The sequence below is a fragment of the Thamnophis sirtalis genome, unplaced genomic scaffold (genome assembly GCF_051295495.1).
Source record: "Thamnophis sirtalis isolate CommonGarterSnake01/CBP01778 unplaced genomic scaffold, rThaSir2_p1.2 scaffold_18, whole genome shotgun sequence".
Classification (NCBI taxonomy): Eukaryota; Metazoa; Chordata; class Lepidosauria; order Squamata; family Natricidae; genus Thamnophis; species Thamnophis sirtalis.
The window spans coordinates 1,951,921-1,970,741 of record NW_028261398.1 but is presented as its reverse complement, the minus strand read 5'-3'; the positions used below and the strand labels follow the sequence as shown (position 1 = coordinate 1,970,741).

Below are 18,821 nucleotides of genomic sequence, written 5' to 3'. Positions count from 1 at the left end.
AGCTGGAACCACGGTGGTGTTCAGCAAGCTGGGAGGAGAGTCTCTTGCTGAGCTTAATCTAGGAAAGGCGTCTTCTGCCCTCTGCAAGCAAAATTCAGGGATCTTCCTGAGCGCAGCGTCCAAAGCATTCTGAGCCGGCTGCTCTCCTGCACCCCTGACCAGAATGACCAGCTGGGACCGTGGTTGCCAAGGCCAGGAGAGACGGCCCTCGTGTTCTTCCCCAACAGCAGAAGACACGCTTCTTGGCCTACAGCACCTGACTTCCCTCCTCCTGCTCTCCTGCCTCATTTGCTCATCTGCTCCCTGACAAGGCACCAAAGAGAGGTCCAGCTTTGACCACTGGCTGCAATCTGGTCCCAGCCATTGCTCCATTCCAGGAGGAGGCTGAGCAGCAGCAGCATCTCTAGACACGCAAAGCCGCTTTATTAGGGGTGAAAGAAACCCAAGCCGAAGTGTGTTAAGAGCATGAATCAAAGTGTCACTAAACTGTGAAAGTGTCCTAATTCTGCAGAAATGTTCATTAAAGTTTTGGCAGTGAAGAAACACACAGTATCATAAAGAAGAGAAAGGGACAAAAGAAAAGCAGTAAACTGGTCTGGCTCGCTGGCTCTGCAGTCAGGGAGGAACATGGCGGTAACCTTGAAGGCGGAATGCAAGAACAGCTGCATAGACCTAATTTAGCTCCCAGAAAGAAGAGAGGACGAGAAAGAAAGAAAAACCTGCCTTGACTCTCTTTCAAAATTTCAGGATGCCAATATATGTGACAGTAATAAAAGTGGAACTCCAGGGGTTCTTGTTGAATCAGTTCCCTGAGCTTGAAGGGCCGGGGGCCAGGGCTGCCTCCAATTCTATCTCTTGAACTTCCGGAGTCAGAAGAACTGGGGGGAAATGAAGACGTCCTCAGCAATAACACACGGCAGCCTTTCTTCCCTCTTTCTTCCCTCTGCCGTGCCCTACAAAACTGGCTTGGCATCTGGGTGTCTGCTCACGCAGGGCGCAACCAGACGGGACTTCGCACTGAGGGGCGATGTGGACAGTAGAGCTTCCCTCTTCTCTGTGGAAGAAGGACGGGCAGCAGCCCTGAAAGGCTCAAGGCACCCAGAGGGCAGTTAAGGAGGGACTGAAGATGTCCGGGCTGCTCCAGAGGGGAGGGGAGCTGAGACCGTCCTCCAACAGGGGAGAGGGGTGGGCCTTTTTTGTCTACCTGCTCCCTCCCCCAGTCTATCAACTTCTGGTTTCCTTTTTCTCCTCTCTCCAGCCATTTCCGGCATTCCTTTCTCATAATATTTGCCAGGAGAAGCAGAAGAAAAGCATTGGTCAGAAAGAGGTTGTGGCCGAGAGAGGGTGGCCTTTGGGAAAGAGAAAATAGGGCTGGGTTTCGACATTGCGCTAAGCATTAACCTTGTTTGTCTGGTGTGTTGTACGAATCCAACCAACTCAAGGCTAACAATAGAACGATGAAAGTAACATCGGACTGGGACAAAGTCCTAGTTTCCTGCCATCATCTTAATTTCTCTCTTGGAGAAGTAGATGCAGCATGGGGGGGGGCACGGGGCTGTGGCAAACACAATGGAGGACAGCATGCCTGGAGCCTTAGACCTGGCCCAGTGACCCGTCCCCATTTTTATTGGGCTCTCCTGCTCGCCCAGACCTTTTCAGATCCATGCTGAGGAGTGCCGGGGCCCACCTCAGCTGCTGGCTCCCTGTGCCTTAGCCCCAAGGCAACTGTCCTTCCTTCAAGGGACCATCACTCCCAGGAGGAGGAGGGGGAGGCAGGATAAAATGCTATGGATGCTACTTGGAAGCCTGAAAACTGGACGGTTATCTAATGCGACTGAACTGTCTCCTCTCAAGAATCTGCCGAGGGCTTTGCTGGTTTAATGAAATCTGATTTGCAGTTGCTTCTTTACTATTTCCAAGAGCAGCTAATCTGACTCCTTTTCAAGCTGTTAATCAGCTGCTGTTCGATTGGTTATCCACTCAGAAAAAACCGGACTACTAGACTGGGGGCTCTGAAGGGCAATTTCTCCACACCTGCATTTATTGAAAACAAAGCCGGATTCTGTTTCAGCTGCCAACATGTAGCTGTTCAAGTGGGGAAGTGAGGAAGGTAGGTTAAGGTTTTTGAAGCCCTAAATTGAAAGATGGGGCAGAGTTGGGGGCAGGAGGACAGCCAATCCCACTCCAATTCCTCATAAACCAGGCCAAGCCTTGGCTGCCCATGGGACCAAAAAACAACCCACAGTTTGTTTGGGGATCCACTACAGTCCTTCCAGAGGGACTTTTGCCTGGCAGAACTTGTAAAAGCGGCAAGAGCGGCAAGCAATCCACTCAGTGGTGCCAAGGTGCCAAAGAGAAGGTGGAAGGGGGCATCCAATGATGGAGAAAGGGGCCAACTGGAGGCAGAGATGCGTCTGGAGCTCAGGAGACAAAGCTTCCCCTGAACGTCCTCTCTGTCTTCAGCCCTTGTTTCTGCAAAGAACCGATTGCAAGGGGAGCCTTAGGCAATGTGTGGGTGATCCCAAGCAGAGGGGATTGGCTAACACGGGTGAGGGGTGGGGGGCAAAACCTCTATTTACCAGACCTTCAGCAAAGTCCTGCTTCTGGGTGAGAAGAGGGAGATGCAAAGGCATGTTGACCTCGCTGCTAAGAGACCTGCTTAGTGGCATCAGGGTGAGAAGCACCTGGGTCCTCGGACGCCACCAGCTGGGCCTGAGCAAGGGAGAGGCCGGGCTGGGTTCGGAGGAGAGCTGCCAGGGGGAGGAGGGGGCAGGCGTCAAGCTCTAGGGAGAACCTGCTTAAGCTTGCAAGGCAGAAGATGGGGGGGGGGGAGCGGGGAGGGGAGGTGAGATGGGGTGCAAAGGCTGCCACCAATGTCCTCTCTGAACTGGAGCGCAGAGCCAGGGCTGGTGGGCAGAAAGGATAGGCTTTCAAACAGCAGCCGCCTCTTTGCTGGAAGAACACCTGGACAGATGGTGCCATCGCCGGAGGAAACAAGCAGAGACAGCCCGGCATTATCCTCCCTGAAGATCAGCGATAATGAAAGGCAAAGGGGGCCTCCTAAGCTCCTTTTCTTCACTTTCTCAGGCTCTCCTCCCTTTGAGTGTGGAAGAAGACAGAAAAGAGAAACAACTTTATTCTAAATTCATCTTTAATTGCAAACCGCTTTCAGTGAGCTGGAGGGAGGCTGGCAAAGGAGGGGAGGCTTGGCAGAGAGCGGGGAAGGAAGCAACCTGGAGCTGTATCTGCCCATTAAGATAAGTGAGGCTCAAGTGGGGCCCTGCTCCCACCAAGAAGGGAGCAGGGGGCTCTTGGGCCCCCAGAATCTTCCCGGGACAACTTCCACTGGGGGGGGGGGAGAGGCAAAGCCCTACATTTCCAGAGAGCTCAGGGTCCCCTTGGCCACCAGGGAGTCCGGCAAGGGCTCTATCCATGCTGCCTTTCCACTCACTTCAATTCTAAGAAATGGAGGGGGGGGGGCGCTTGCTCTGCCCAAGGATAAAATCACGTAAAAACATCATCCCACAAGCTCCCCTGGATTATAAACCACTTCATTGGGCTTTGAATGCACCAAATGGCTGTTGGAGGGACAGAGATGTTTTGCAAGCAGGAAGAAAGGAAGAAAAGAGCATCATTCTAGGGGTGGCAGCATAATAACAATACAATACAATAGCAGAGTTGAGGGGGACCTTGGAGGTCCAACCCCCTGCATAGGCAGGAAACCCTATACCATTTCAGACAAATGGCTATCCAGCATCTTCTTAAAGACGTCCAGTGTTGGGGCATTCACAACTTCTGGAGGCAACTTCTGTTCCACTGATTAATTGTTCTAACTGTCAGGAAATTTCTCCTTAATTCTAAGTTGCTTCTCTCCTTGTTAGTTTCCACCCATTGCTTCTTGTTCTGCCCTCAGGTGCCTTGGAGAATAGCTTGACTCCCTCTTCTTTGTGGCAACCCCTGAGATATTGGAAGACTCCTATCCTGTCTCCCCTGGTCCTTCTTTTCATTAAACTAGAGATACCCAGTTCCTGCAACCGTTCTTCCTATGTTTTAGCTTCCAATCCCCTAATCACCTTGGTTCCCCTTCTCTGCACTCTTTCTAGAGTCTCCACATCTTTTCTACATTGTGGCGGCCAAAACTGAATGCAGTATTCCAAGTGTGGCCTTTCCAAGGCATTATAAAATGGTATTAACCCTTCATGTGATCTTGATTCTATCCGTTTATGCAGCCTAGAACTGTGTTGGCTTTTTTGGCAGCTGCTGCACACGACTGGCTCCTATTTAAATGATTGTCCGCTAGGATTCCAAGATCCTTCTCACAGTTACTACTATTAAGCAAGGTACCACCTATACAGTACCTGTGCATTTTGTTTTTCTTGCCTAAATGTAGAACCTTACTTTTTTCACCATTGAATTTCATTTTGTTAGATAGTGACCAATGCTCAAGTTTGTCAAGATCCTTCTGTGTCTTGAGCCTGTCTTCTGGAGTGTTGACTATTCCTGCCATCTTGGTGTCATCTGCAAATTTGATGAGTTCCCTATTTATTCCCTCATCCAAATCATTGATGAGGATGTTGAAGAGTCCTGGGCCTAAAACAGAGGCTTGGGGTCCTCCACTGCATACTTCCCTCCATGTAGATGCAGTTCCATTGAGGACTACACGTAGAATGCTGTTGGTCAGCCAGTTACAAATCCATCTGGTGGTGATGCTGTCTAACCCACATTTTTCTACTTTGTCTAGTAGGTTATGGTCTACCTTATCAAATGCCTTGCTGAAGTCCAAGTAAATTATATCGACGGCATTCCTCTGGTCCACTAATTTTGTCACTTTGTCGAAGAATGCAATAAGATTAGCCTGGCGTGATCAGTTTTTGACAAACCCATGTTGGCTTTTGGCTACTACTTTGTTTACTTTTAGGTGTTCACTAATTCGTTGCTTGATTATCTTTTCCAGAATCTTCCCTGGTATTGAGGTCAGGCTGATAGGTCTATACTTTCCTGGATCTAACCTTCACAAGATCCTGTTTGCAATCAAGCTTCTCCCCCTGAGAATGAGAGAAAGAGATGGGGGAAGGCAGAGCTACTTGAGGAGTAAACGGGAGGGAGGGAGGAAAAGAGGAGGGAGGCGGGCCAAGCCTGGTATCCTGAAACCCACAGAGAAAGAGCTGGCTGAAGATGAGGGGCCCCAGGAAGTAGGAAAGGCCTTGGGCACTGATGCCCACCTGCCCTGCCCCACTGGCCCAGTGAAGCCAACAGTTCTGGTGGTGCCACCCTCCTCTCAAGCGGAAGGGCAAAGACAGGGAAGCCTTCGGATCCGGCAGAAGAGCCTGTCCCATAAAAGGTCCCTGCAGTGGGGAGTGAATCAGCTGTCCTAGAGGCTGGAAGTGAACCGTGATGGGGAACAACTGAGACAGATGACCTGCAAAGTGGTTGGAAACCCCACGAGTGGTTTTGCCCAGACTCTGCAAAGCGCCACGCTGGGGAAAAGCATCCAGGGCAGCCAGAGCTGAGCTTTGGGGTAGTGAGTGGCTTGAATAAATGCCCCCCCACCCCCAACAGCAAAGGAGCAGCAGCTGATGGTGGATGAGGGGCAGGCGGCACCAGGCACAAAGCAAAGAGTTTCTGTTTTCCATTGCGAAGACAGCTCTGCCGGGATTCATCCCCCAGGACCCAACCCCCCCCCTGCCCCTTTCAGGAAAACAAGAAGGGGCGACGTTGGGCTGGAGGGGAAGGAGGAGGAGAAGCCCTCACTCAGCCCCACCATCGACAGGCGGCCCTGCGGACCCTCTGCCATCCACTCTGCAGGGCACTACAGAAGAGGCTGCTGCACACTTGCAGGGGGCAGAGACGAGGCGCTGGCGGCTTCTGGAAAGAGGAGCTCCCCAAGTGGCCGCCACAAGGCCTCCCCCACAAGCAATGTTCCCTCTAATTTTTTTTCAGGGTGAGCGGAAAAGTACAGTGTTTGAGCGGCACAGTTTCATGCCTGAGCACCTAAGAGAGCCACAGTTTGAACTTCTGTCTCGTCTGCTGGACATTTGCGCAACATACCAAGCGTCAAGCGCCGATTGCAAGCGAGGTTTCAGCCCGATGAATGCCAGGCATGAAAAGTGCCACTCAAAGATTATACTTTTCCGCTCACCCTGAAAAAAAAAAAGGCTCTCTGCTCAGCTTTTAGATCATTAGACTGGCTAGAGAGAGACATGGCACCAACAGGTCCTGGGTCCTGGCATTTTGCAGGCAACCTGTCCTCTCACATTCCTTTGGAATGCAACCCATCACATGTGAATTAGATTTTGCCAATTATCCTATTAAAAGATAATCCTATTATTCTAAAATACGACTAACTCGATATTAAAAACTGTAAATATTTGATGCTGATAAATAATAGCAGTAATTGTTATTTAGTATGATTAAAATCAGTATTGATATATCAATATAATATCTATCGAAATTGACAATATACACTAAAATAACAATACAAATATATAATGTGGAATATAAATGTAATAAATATAATATATAAATGCAACATAAATGTAATAAAATAATTTATCATGAAACTCTCCCCCTTTAAAGTAGTAAGATCAATTAAATAGTCTAGCAAGTTTGGACAATATGCTATATGTTATGTTACTTAAGAATATATATACCTCAGAGTCAGATACAACATCCACATCATTTCCAACTGAGTCAATAAAATCATATGCCATGCCAAAACTATTTTAAATAAAGATATGAAATTAATCAAGTATTGCATTTATTTTTCAAAATGAATGTACATTTTTTTATTATTTAAGTTTTGTACCCTATATTTTCTAACTAACGTTAACTTTAAAAAGATGTTACATCAGACTACAATACAAGTAATTAAATGAAGACTAAAATAAGTGTTTTGGCATATTGAGCTTTTTATATTTCTTTCTTATATTGCTTCCTTAGCTGAGAACTTGCTCCTCAGCTTACTTACGCATTAACTGTTTGTTGCTTTTATGGTTTATTCATTCACTGCTCCATCTTCAGTTTTTTTCACAGGGGGCAGGGCTTCCTTCCTTCCTTCCCTCCCTCCCTCCCTCCACTCCTTTGGCCACCAATTTTGATCCAATTCTCTCTCTCTCTCTCTCTCTCTCACACACACACACACACAAACACACACACACGTTCTTTGGGAGGGGGGGTTGAATTACTCCGCCTCACTGCGCAAAGTCGGCTCAGCATGTGTTCGGCCCCCACTTACGCCGAATCAAATCCGCGGCCGGCGGGACCAGGGGGTTGCATTTCAAAGCCGCCAGTCCTCTTGCTTCTTCTCCTTCACCAGCAAAGCTCCCGCTGGCTTCCCGGCCCATGGCTTTGGCGTCTCTCCCTCCACGCGGAGCACCTGAGCTGGCTCCCGCGTTATCCCTCCCCCTTCCTCCTCTGCCGTGCTTTTGAGGCCGCGGGAGCTAGTAGGAAAGCGGCGGAGTCGGCCTCAAAAGCACGGCAGAGGAGGAAGGGGGAGGGATAACGCGGGAGCCAGCTCAGGTGCTCCGCGTGGAGAGACGCCAAAGCCATGGGCCGGGAAGCCAGCGGGAGCTTTGCTGATGAAGGAGAAGAAGCAAGAGGACTGGCGGCTCATCAAAACAAGTCTGGGGAGGTCCTTTGCGGGAGGCCAGTTCTAGCCGCCTGCAAAGGACTTCCCCACGTTTGCTTTGGTAGAAATCTCTGCGCGGCAGTTAGAAACTTCTGCGCGGGGATTTCTTTCCATGTGCGCGGCCGCGCACGCGCGCACCTTAGAGGGAACAGTGCCCACAAGGCCTCCCCCCCCCGCCCCCCCCGTGTGGCTTTGCTGGGCCAAGAGATCGGAAAAGGCTAGAAATACAGAAATGACTGAATACAATTGGGAGGAGAACCAGAGCAACTGTTGGATGGGCCGAAACTCCCCGTTCATGAGCAGCCAAGAGCTGATTGGTGCCATCCCGGACTCAGCTTAATTGCGTCCCTCTCCAGTTAGAGGGTCTCCCTAAAATGCAGAACCCCCCCCCAGCAATGTTTCAAAACATGAGATGACTGGACAAACAACTGTTGACAGAGGCTGAGAAAGGAGGGATTTGCTATTCCCCCAAATAGTCTCCAATTCCAATTTATATGTTCCAGAAATTGGAAGGCGAGCGCACGTAAACGGCCATTTGCTTCAGAAGATTGTGCAGATACAAATTTGCTCAGCGACTTAGGAAGATGCTAGGTGTATTTTTCTGTGTCCCATAAATCTAATGTTTTACCACTCTGTACAAATGTGAATCCCTCAGTCTTCCATCCTTCCTTTAAGCAGGAAGAAATTGATTTTATTTATAATTTCCTGATAGTCTGCAGTCAAAGGAAGAGCAGGGGGTTGGGAACATCTCAAAAAGTCACACACTCTCCCGATGGTGCAGTTTAAAAGCTGGCAGAGAGGGCGGGTGCTGCTGCCAGGTGCTCCGGGCTGAGCCAGACTGGCAGAATCTGTCACCCAGGAAGTAGCTGGCACCTGGGCAGAAGTGGGAATTCTCTAGGGCAGAGCAGGTGAGCACAGCCAGACTGGGACCTTTGCCAACTCATCTTTGATTGGCTAACGATACTGGAAAGTTTACAGCTTGTACCATATCAAGCACATTTATATTATTCTTCCCATCCTCATTATGAGGGTAGATTTTATGCCTGACTGATTCAAGTCTGCCTTTTTATTGAATATTAAAATTGCAGCTCAAACGAAAGGCAGAAAGGCCGATCTGAATGAGTGATGGAGACCCCTTTACGATGCCTGGGGCCCTTCGGTTCACCCTGTTATCTTCCCCACGGCACAGATTTTGGGGAGAGAAACCCCGTACTGCAGCCTCCTCCTACCTCAATCCGGCCTGTGTCTGGCTGGAACCCACGAGCAGGATCCTCGGTCGTCACGCGACACTGGATGGCACAGCCGTTGATGCGCACGTTCTCCTGCTTCAGGCCCAGCTCTGGCAGGCTCATCCCCTCGGCGATGTGGATTTGGGCATGGACAAGATCAACACTGCAAAGCATAGGAGAGCGCAGTTGAGACCAACCTGTGGCAACAGAGAGCACTAGGGCTGTGCCATACAAATGGCGGCTGGAGAACACAAGACACCATCTTAAGTGGGCACAGGGAGCTCAACAAACCTGGCTTTCGGAGGACCGTAGCCTTCTCCAGTGAGGCGAAACTACGCATCTGAAGATGACCATTGAACATAGAATAATAGGGTTAGAAGGGACCCTGGAGGTCTTCTAGTCCAATCCCCTCTCAAGCAGGAGATTATATACTGTGGCTGTCCAGTCTCTTTCTGAATACCTCCAGTTATGGAGCACCCCTAATTTCTGAAACTGATTAATTGCTCTCATTGTGAAACACAATTGTTCTAATTGTGTCAGGAAATTGCTCCCATGTGAGAGGGATCTTGGAGTCTTAGTGGACATCCAGTTAAACATGAACCAAAAGTGTGCGGGGGGGGGGGGCAGCCAGAAAAGCCAATGCAATCCCAGGTTGCATTAATAGAGGGATACAGACAAGATCAAGTGAAGTGCTAATACCACTCTATAAAGCCTAAGACCACACCTAGAATACTGCATCCAGTTTTGGTGGCTACACTATGAAAAAGATGTTGAAACTCTAGAAAAAGTGCAAAGAAGAGCAACCAGGATGATTGGAAGACTGGAGGCTAAAACCAGGAATGAAATTCAGCAGGTTTTGACAGGTTCCGGAGAACCGGTAGTGGAAATTTTGAGTAGTTTGGAGAACCGGCAAATACCACCTCTGGCTGGGCCCCGAGTGGGAATGGGGATGGGGATTTTGCAACATCCTGCAACGCCCAGCAAGCCACGCCCACAGAACCAGTAGTAAAAAAAATAAATGAATTTGACCATTGGCTAAAAGATGTGCAGGACTGTTACAGGATCAGGGCATGGCTAGTCTAATGAAGAGAAGGACCAGGGGAGACATGATAGCAGTCTTCCAATATCTGAGCAGCTGCCATAGAGAATAGAATAACGGAGTTGGAAGGGACCTTGGAGGTCTTCTAGTCCAACCCCCTGCTTAGGCACCACTACACCACTTCAGACAAATGGTTATCCAACATCTTCTTATAAACTTCCAGTGTTGGAACATTCACAACATGGAGGCAAGTTGTTCCACTTATTAATTGTTCTAACTGTCAGGAAACTTCTCCTCAGTTCTAAGTTGCTTCTCTCCTTGATTAGTTTCCACCCATTGCTTCTTGTCCTGCCTTCAGGTGTTTTGGAGGACAGCTTCTTTGTGGCAGCCCCTGAGATATTGGAAGATTACTATCATGTCACCTCATCCTGGTCCTTCTTTTCATTAAACTAGACATGCCCAGTTCCTGCAACCGTTCTTCATCTGTTTTAGCCTCCAGTCCCCTAATCCTCTTTGTTGCTCTTCTCTGCATTCTTTCTAGAGTCTCCACATCTTTTCCACATCGTGACGACCAAAACTGAACGCCGTATTGCAAGTGTGGCCTTACCAAGGCATTATAAAATGGTATTAACCCTTCAAATGCAAAAAGCCACACTGCTTGGAACTGCACGCATATTACGAAAATACATTACGACGTCCTAGGCCCCTAGGTGGGGCCCGACTAGTAATCAATGCCAAATCCGGGAAAACAAGTGGCCGCTTGATACAATTCTTTTGTGATAATGATAATACTAATGTTAAAAAAGAACTAAGTTAGATACAATTAAAGTTCTGATTAGTAGAGGGGAAATGTTATGGTACAGGATATAGTCAAATAAAGGAGGGATAAGAATAATAATGCATATATAGATATGGGTATAACATAAGGAAACTGGATGTAAACTTTAAATGGTGATTTGGAAAGGAGGATTAGAAAACTTTGTTATTAAATACTATGGGGGTTTAGCTAATTGGAAAGATACAGACTGATAGATGAAAGTCTTTAATCTAAAACTAATTGGACTTAGCGAAATTTAATGACAATAGATGTGGTTAAACAAACAATTGAAAATGATAATAATGTATACATATGTATTGGGATAACAAGTAGTAATTGGATATGAAGATTGAATGGTACCTATGAAAGGAAGATGAAAAATGGTTTGGTTTCATATAAAAATTAATTAAAAAAGAACTAAATTATGATAACGGATATAGTCAAACAAAGGAGAGATAATGATAACAATGTATATATAGGTATGGGTACAACATGGGGAAATTGGATGTAAATTGTAAACAGTGATTTGGAAAGGAAGATTAGAAACCTTTGTTCCTAAATGTCATTGATGTTTAGCTAGAATAGGCCATAAGGAATAGGGTTATTGGGATTCTAGAAATAGCAAATGAGATGCCAGTACGTGGTTATGTCTTGAGTTTTGGTATGTTTTATGATGAAGGACACTTAAAGAATTATAGTCAAACGAGAATGGGGGGTAGGATGATGGTAATATGTACAAATATATTTGATTTAAAATGCTAGAATTAATATGAATCATGGATGACTGGGAAAGAAACGCACAAATTTTTTTTGTAACCAAGTGATACACTTTCTACAGTATGTAAAGAAAGAGGATTTTGTGTGTTGTGTCTGTTTTGAAAAATAAAAATAAAAAATCTTTTAAGAAAAGAAGAAGTTGCGCTTCCTTCCAATACCATCTTGTGGTGATTTGGTGCAGCTGTTTAGCCTCACTGAACTCAAAGCTGTTTGGCATCCCCGTGGCCTTTTCCTTTTAGAAGCCATCATGCTACCCAGGCCTGGAGCTCCAGTCAACCCGCGTTCCCTTTCGTTTCCTCCCTCCCTGCCTTCTTATAACGCCACTCAGTGGCCACTCAGGAGGCCCCATCCTGGCCTTTTCCCCAGCAGGCCTTCTTGCTCTCAGGTAGGGAGATGCCATCACAACTGCAGGGCGCGTCTCCAAATGCTTCTCCATCTCCGTTTTCCCTTCTTAGAATACCAGCAAGAGAGAAATGTCTTCTTCTGCCCTCTTTTTCCGCCTTCTACGGCTGGGCACGATTGCTCCGAGTCCCCCAAATGAAGGGCAGCCAGGCCGCTCCAGATCACCCGAAAGCACCTCAGAATCTTAAACACTGGAAGGGGGGGGGAGAAAGAGAGAGCCACTTACTCTGTGATCTCTTCTGTCACCGTGTGCTCAACCTGAAGCCGGGAATTGACCTCAATGAAGTAATGCTTGCCATGTCTGTCCAACAAGAACTCCACCGTGCCAGCATTTTCGTATCCAACCTGCAAAAAGGAGGCAGTAGGTGGGCTTCAGTAGCACATACAGAAATTTCATCTATGAATACGGGCAACGCTCCATGTTCCAGGCTAAAGGGAACGTTACTCACTAGAGGAAGAGGTTCTGACAGAAATCTGTGGTGCAGGCTGAGATGAATTCCACAAAGTGGAATTTTTCTCTTCTTCTAGCCGGCCTCCAGCAGTTCAGAACAATGTTGGCAGATGGGGAGGAAAGGAGGGGGAAAGCAGGGCTACCCCTTGCTCAGAACAATTTGCCCACAAAGGAGTCAGATCTGAGCAGGCCGTGAAGATTCTCCCATTTGCCAAACTGACCCAGGAAAGCGGATCTCCTGTTCTCTGCCCAAAAAGGCCAGGAACAAGGACTGGGGAATCCCACCCCTTTGCTCAGGGGCACCGCTCCTCGCTGACCCCCCCCTCCCCAAGTGGCTGGGCTGCTTGCCGTCCCTCACCTGTTTGGCGAGGCGGACGGCGTCAGTAGTGAGTTTGGAGCGCAGCTGGGAGTCGAGGTGGGCGGCAGGGGCAATTTCCACCACTTTCTGGTGCCGTCGCTGGATGGAGCAATCCCTCTCATACAGGTGCAACACATTCCCATGCTTGTCACCTGCCGAGGAGGAGAAACCGGGCCAAAGGTGAAGCTGGGCCAAGGCGGAGGCTCCCTCCCTGCCTGCTGGAGTGCAGAGAGCAGGCCTTGGCAGAGAGCATTCCTCGGCAGGATGGGCCCGCCTGACTTCCACACGGGCACTGCTTATATCGAAGAAGGAATTCCCTGCCAATCCCCGCCATCCTGTTCCTTTATTAAAAGCTGCAACTTAATCACTCAAATTATTAAACTCATAGATTATCTGGCCAGTATATTTCTGTAGTCAGAAGACTTGGTATAAATAAGTTATTTACTTTTCTAGTCAATAACCATAATAAACATGCCTTGTTTCTTTTTTGCTATCAGCAAAATTAATCTTCTTCTCATATACTGTATTTTTTGGACTATCAAACGTACAGGAGTTTAAGACGCACCAAGATTTTGAAGACATAATTTTTTTTAAAAAAGTTTTTGCACTCTGCAGGCCTCCCAAACCCTCTGAACGCACTTGTTTTTTGTGGAAAACAGGGCATGCATAGGCTTTGGGAGGCTTGTAGCAGTGCTCCCGGGGGCTGGGGGGGGGCAACCGAAAAAAGGCCCATTTTTCATGAAAACAGGCCCTTTTTTGCAAAAAAAAACCAAAAAAAAACAGGGCATGCAAAGGCTTTGGGAGGCTTGTAAAGTGCTCCTGGGGGCTGGGGGGGGGGGCACAAACAACTGAAAAAGGCCTGTTTTTAAAGGCCTGTTTTTAATTAAAATAGGCCCATTTTTTGAAAGAAAAAAAAAACAGGGCATGCAAAGGCTTTCGGAGACTTGTAGAGTGCTCCTGGGGGCTGGGTGGGCAAGAACGGGAAAAATGGCCTGTTTCTCACTCATTTTTCTCCTCCCCAGCCCCCAGGAGCACTTTATAAGCTTCCCAAACCCTCTGCACTTCCATTTTTGCAAAGGGGGTGGGGGGTTTGGGGAGGCTAAAAATGCTGTATTTGGTGTATAGGACGCACTCAGATTTTCACCCACTTTTTTGGGGGGGGGAAAGGTGTGTCGTATACTCTGTAAAATACAATAATCTTCAATAAAATATTTATTTCTCCATCCACCTTTCTCAGATTAAGAAATCATATTTCACTGCCACCCTCCAGAGAAAGAAAAGACTATTTCGTTCCATACCCAAAATCTGGACTTCGATGTGCCTTGGCTTCTCCACGAACTTCTCCACAAAGAGAGCACCGTTGCCAAAGGCCGAGAGGGCCTCGGAGAACGCCCGGGTGTAGTTCTCCTCCAGCTCCTGCCCAGAGAAAAGGAATTGCCCCTGGCTTGACACACCCCATCCTCAACAAAGACCCTCCTGTTCCCAGCTGGGGATGCCCCCAAATATTTCTGGCCCATCCGGGGACAAGAAAGGAGCCTCCTCAAAGACTGCATTATTTGGGGGGAATCCAAATAGTCCCGTGGGAAAACGGTTTTGTCACCAACAAGTCCCATCGAACGAGAACCACCCTTCAATTAGTTTTGTGGGGGCTTCTGACACAAATATGGGCAGAGTCCCCCGGCAGAGCCTGCCTGGCCCCAGCTACTTCCCTGGGTTCAAGGCCCTGCATGCTGAGCCACACACGCCCTACCTCGTAGCTGCGCACGACTCTCATGCCTCGTCCTCCTCCGCCATAGGCAGCCTTGAAGATGATGGGGAAGCCGTACGCCTGCGAGAACTCCTGCGCCTCATTCAGAGAGGAGATGGGGGCGTCTGTCCCGGGGACCACAGGCACTCCTGAGGGGCAAAGAGGAGTCCCACTGAGCCCAACAGCGCCTGACTGGGAGCCCTGACTGGGAGTGTCTGCTGGGGGGGTGGGTGGGGGGGAGGATTAAGAAACCCCTGTCCCCAGGGCCACTTCCAGGTCTACTGCTCTGTCCCGTCCACCCATCCCCTGGAACCGTCCCTCAAAAGGAGCAGAAGAAGTAAGGAAATCTGAAGCTGATCTTGAGGAAGGTGTAAGAAAAACTCAAAATCACCTACAAGATTAACATCCTTACTAAGGAAAATAGGCAGAAGCCTGAAAGCCTCGTTTCCAAATTTCTCTCTTTCCTCTCTTATGTTAAGCCAAACCAAGGTGAGATTATGGCGAGTTTCTTTCTCAAAACTGCCGTGATCCAAGGCCCCCCTTAACAGCTCTCTCGTGCCTTTTACAAGGTTAGGCTCTGCAACGATTGGCTGAAGTACTGAAAGATCCCAACTCTCACCAGCAGTCCAAAAATGAAATCTATCAAAAGCTTCCGAGATCTCAGAATGAAGAGGATCCTGTCTCCCCCGCGGTCCAGGTCTTGCCACGGTCTACCAAAATGGGGGCTGATACAGTTCCTGTTCTTTGAATTGGCCCTGGGTCCAGAACAACTCGGCTCCAACAAAATGATGGAAATTTCCTACCGGAAATTAGCAAACTTGGAGCAAAAAGGACTACAGGTAAACAGGGATTAAGGGGAAAGACTGTCCTGCAGGGCGCAGTCACCAAAGGTGAGTTAACAACAGGTAGTTACCGGTAATAGCCAACAAAAGTAAGGTAGACAGGTTGAAGAGGCTCCCGGGAAAGGTGGATAAGAACAGAGGCGGCTAGAAGAAGATGGTAGGTGAGCTGAATAGCTGGAGCACTTGCTTCAGTTTTTAAAGGGGGGGGGCAGAGGTGATTTCATGCTTGAGACCAATTACACCTGGACGCTGGTCAGGACGCTGACCTTGCTGCAATATTGGCTTTAGCCTCTCATATAAGCCTCCCGTACGGTTGTATGCAAGACGATCAGCTTGAGGTTGATACTGGGCAAAAGCCCGGGACGGATAATGCAGCAGGCAGGTTGCAGATGTTTCAAAAAGGAGGCATGGCTGTATGTTCCAATGCTCCAGAGCAGGCCTGCCCTTCTCTGCAATAGCAATAGTGCTCAGACTTATATACCACACCACAAGGCCTTACAGCCCTCTCCAAGTAGCTTAAAGAATCAGCATGTTGCCTCCAACAACGTGGGCCCTCATTTTACCGACCTTGGAAGGATGGAAGGCTGAGTCAACCTCAGAATCAAAGAGACTCGAACTGCCAGAAGTCAGCAGAATTAGCCTGCAGTACTGCATTCTAGCCACTGCGCTACCACGGCTCATCAGTAGCCTCTGCTTCAGGGGATACTCTCCTACCAACACCATCCCGGTGTTATTCTGGACAGGGGATAAAATTTCAACCTATTTTTGGCCCCGTATGGACTCCTCTTTGATGGTTCCTTACTTTGGGTGCATCGAGAATAAACCATGTCAAAACAACCTGAGCTCTGTTTCAATAGGGCAACTAGGATCGCTGACCATGGGAATAAAAGTACATCATCAATAACCTGATTCTCCCAAAGCAAAGTTCCCTGCAAAAGTCAGGGAAGGTGACAAGAAACAGACCGTCCTTCGAGGGGCATCCTGCAGGGGTCCTTACTTGGCCCCGTGTAGTTCAAGGTATTTATACACGACTAGAATGAGGGGGTGGAAAGGGAAATTTGTTGATGAGTCAGCAACAATAGAGGGATAGCGCAATCATCCCCCCTCCCCCTCCCCCCCTCTGTTCTGAGTCTCTCAGGCCACAAGGCATCCAGTTTGGGCCCTCTGGAGGGACACGCCCAGAAGAGGGGAACCAAGAGGAAGAGGGGACTGGAGAAGAGACAACAGGTCTGTCATGTGTATAACACAGGGCAGAATCCTTGCTCAGGGCTGCTCTGAAGAACAGACCAGGAAACAAAAATATATACAAGCAGGGAGGAGGAGCCAACGTCGCAACGTTACATTGTGCGGATTCGACTGTCCGAATCAGCCGGTGACACTTTTGCCCCTGGACGGTCTGGCAGGGACCTAAACCATCCCGAAGAGACGGTTACTGGGAAGACAAGACCTTGCTGGTCGCAGGGACATCGACCCAAGGGAAGTGCTTCCAACCGGCGGCAACAGGCAATCTCCCCCCCCACCCCCGACTGACATAGTTGGAGACGGCTCCTGAAAGAGAGAAATGAAAGTGTTTCCATCTGGTGAGGTTTTTTTTCTTTTCTTTTAGAAGATTGCCCTAAGAAACTCTTAAGGTAAATTAGTCCCTTAAGCAAGAACAAAGCAGCGTATTTAATCCCTATTGGACTGCCTTAGAAAGTTTTTTGCTCTTGCCTGTAACGATCTTTTGTGGATTGAAGTGATTGCAACGTTTCCTTTTTTTCCGCTTGAGGCGAAGGGATCTTTTTTTTCTCTATTTCCCTTTACTACTTTAACTTTTTTGGCTTAAATTAAAACTCTTTTTACTTTAATAAATTTCTTCTTCTACTTCTTACAATATCATATTAAAGGTACTTAAGGAAAAAAGGTTTTAAAATAGTCGAATCTGCCACTTAGAAGCCCAAGTCTGAAGCTTTTTTTCTTTTGCTGTTGTAACAAAGTATCCTTTGTTCACTCTTATCTGACTACACTGACTGTGCAGCAGAAGGGTTTGGAACTTCTTTTTAAAACCTGATAAAGACCCAAGGTCACAAATAGTGTTCTGCTGGTGTGTGTGGAAAATATTTTGGCAAGAATTGGAAAAGGAAAGAAAAACTTTAGAACCCTTCTTCTTTGAAAACCATAAAAGAACATTTGCTTAAGATTTAAAATAAAAATAGATATATTCTTCAAAATCTGTGACAGGCTAGAGTGGCATTCTTCTCCTTGCTTTTTCTTTATATTTCTCCTTACTCTAAAAAATGGAGCAATACTCAGATGAAGAAAACTTGATAATTCAAAACATTTTGGCTGGACTTCAAAACTTCTCAGAAGGAATTGAGAGATTTGACAAGAAATGGGACAGACTATGGGGTATCACAAAAAAAGATGATGAGGTTGCAGCCCCAGAAATTAAAGAAGTGAATGAAAATACAGAAAACAAAGATAAGAACTCAGATGAACTTATAAATGGAGTAGACGTGAGTGAAGGTGGAAAGAAGGGAAGCTGGAAAAGTGACTTTGATAATTTGGTGCTCCACCCCAAACTCCAAGATGTAGGAGAAAAAGAAAGAGTGAAAAAGATGGAGTTAATAAGACAAATCTATTCAGAAATAAACCTGAACAACCAAAGTTAAGCTTACACTAACAACAGCTCAAGGACAACAAAACCGTTTAAGCTTTAAAGTGCGGAGAGAAGTCTTAAACCCTGGAAAGGTCCTGGAAAGAGAATCGACACAACAGCTGGCGAGAAAGGAAAGACCATTTTGTTACTGGAACGATACTGGTTAATAAGGCTAGTTGTTGGGGAAAAAACTAGTTAATTATTGATGATTATTAAGTAGAGATTTTATTACTTTATAGACTGTTCTAGATTACCATTGAATGTTTAGTCATCAACATAAATTTACTATGATACTAATAGAGAAATAATAACCTTAGTTAGGATAAATAACCAGGCCATAGAAATCCTAATGTATATTTTGGGTGATTGTCAAGTAGAAATGTTAATATCTCTTAGATTGTCTTAGATGTCTAATGTTTATTTTCTTAGCACATAATTAACTCATTTGGGATTGAGGGAAAAGTCCTATAAATCTTATTAATAAATCATTGTTTAAAGATGGCTATAAAGTTATAATATTGGGCCTGGAGAGGAGAGGTGAGATAAACAGTAAATAACTTTTAGTTAACTACAATAATAACAATGAAATGTTAATGGACAATATTTAATGATACATACAGGTGTGTTACGGGGGGGGGGGGGGAATGCTTAGATATCTTACTTAACCGAATTAATTTTAGAATATGTTATAAAGGTGCAATGTTATTGGAGATCTATTGAAATTGCAAATGAATGCCAGTCGGTGATTGTGTCTTTTAATATCAATGATTCTAGATAAAAACATGTTTAAACGATGGTAACTAAATGAGAATTATGGTACAGGGATAATAAAATACATAACTTTTCTTTCTTGACTTAAAATGTACAACCTGATTTGAATAAAGCATATGTAAG

The 18,821-nt window shown here is 46.9% G+C and overlaps 1 protein-coding gene across 4 annotated transcripts in view; it reads right to left on the bottom strand.

Annotated features, from left to right (window-relative positions):
- Positions 1–18,821, bottom strand: part of PC (pyruvate carboxylase) — a 130,306-nt gene that overhangs the window by 58,137 nt on the left and 53,348 nt on the right. For all 4 annotated transcript variants that reach the window (XM_087702963.1, XM_087702966.1, XM_087702964.1 and 1 more), the window contains 5 exons: positions 14,451–14,596; positions 13,999–14,116; positions 12,701–12,852; positions 12,118–12,236; positions 8,857–9,019 (listed from right to left, as the gene is read on the bottom strand). In XM_087702963.1, the coding sequence (XP_087559089.1) occupies positions 8,857–9,019; positions 12,118–12,236; positions 12,701–12,852; positions 13,999–14,116; positions 14,451–14,596 (698 nt within the window). The remainder of the gene's footprint in view (positions 1–8,856; positions 9,020–12,117; positions 12,237–12,700; positions 12,853–13,998; positions 14,117–14,450; positions 14,597–18,821) is intronic.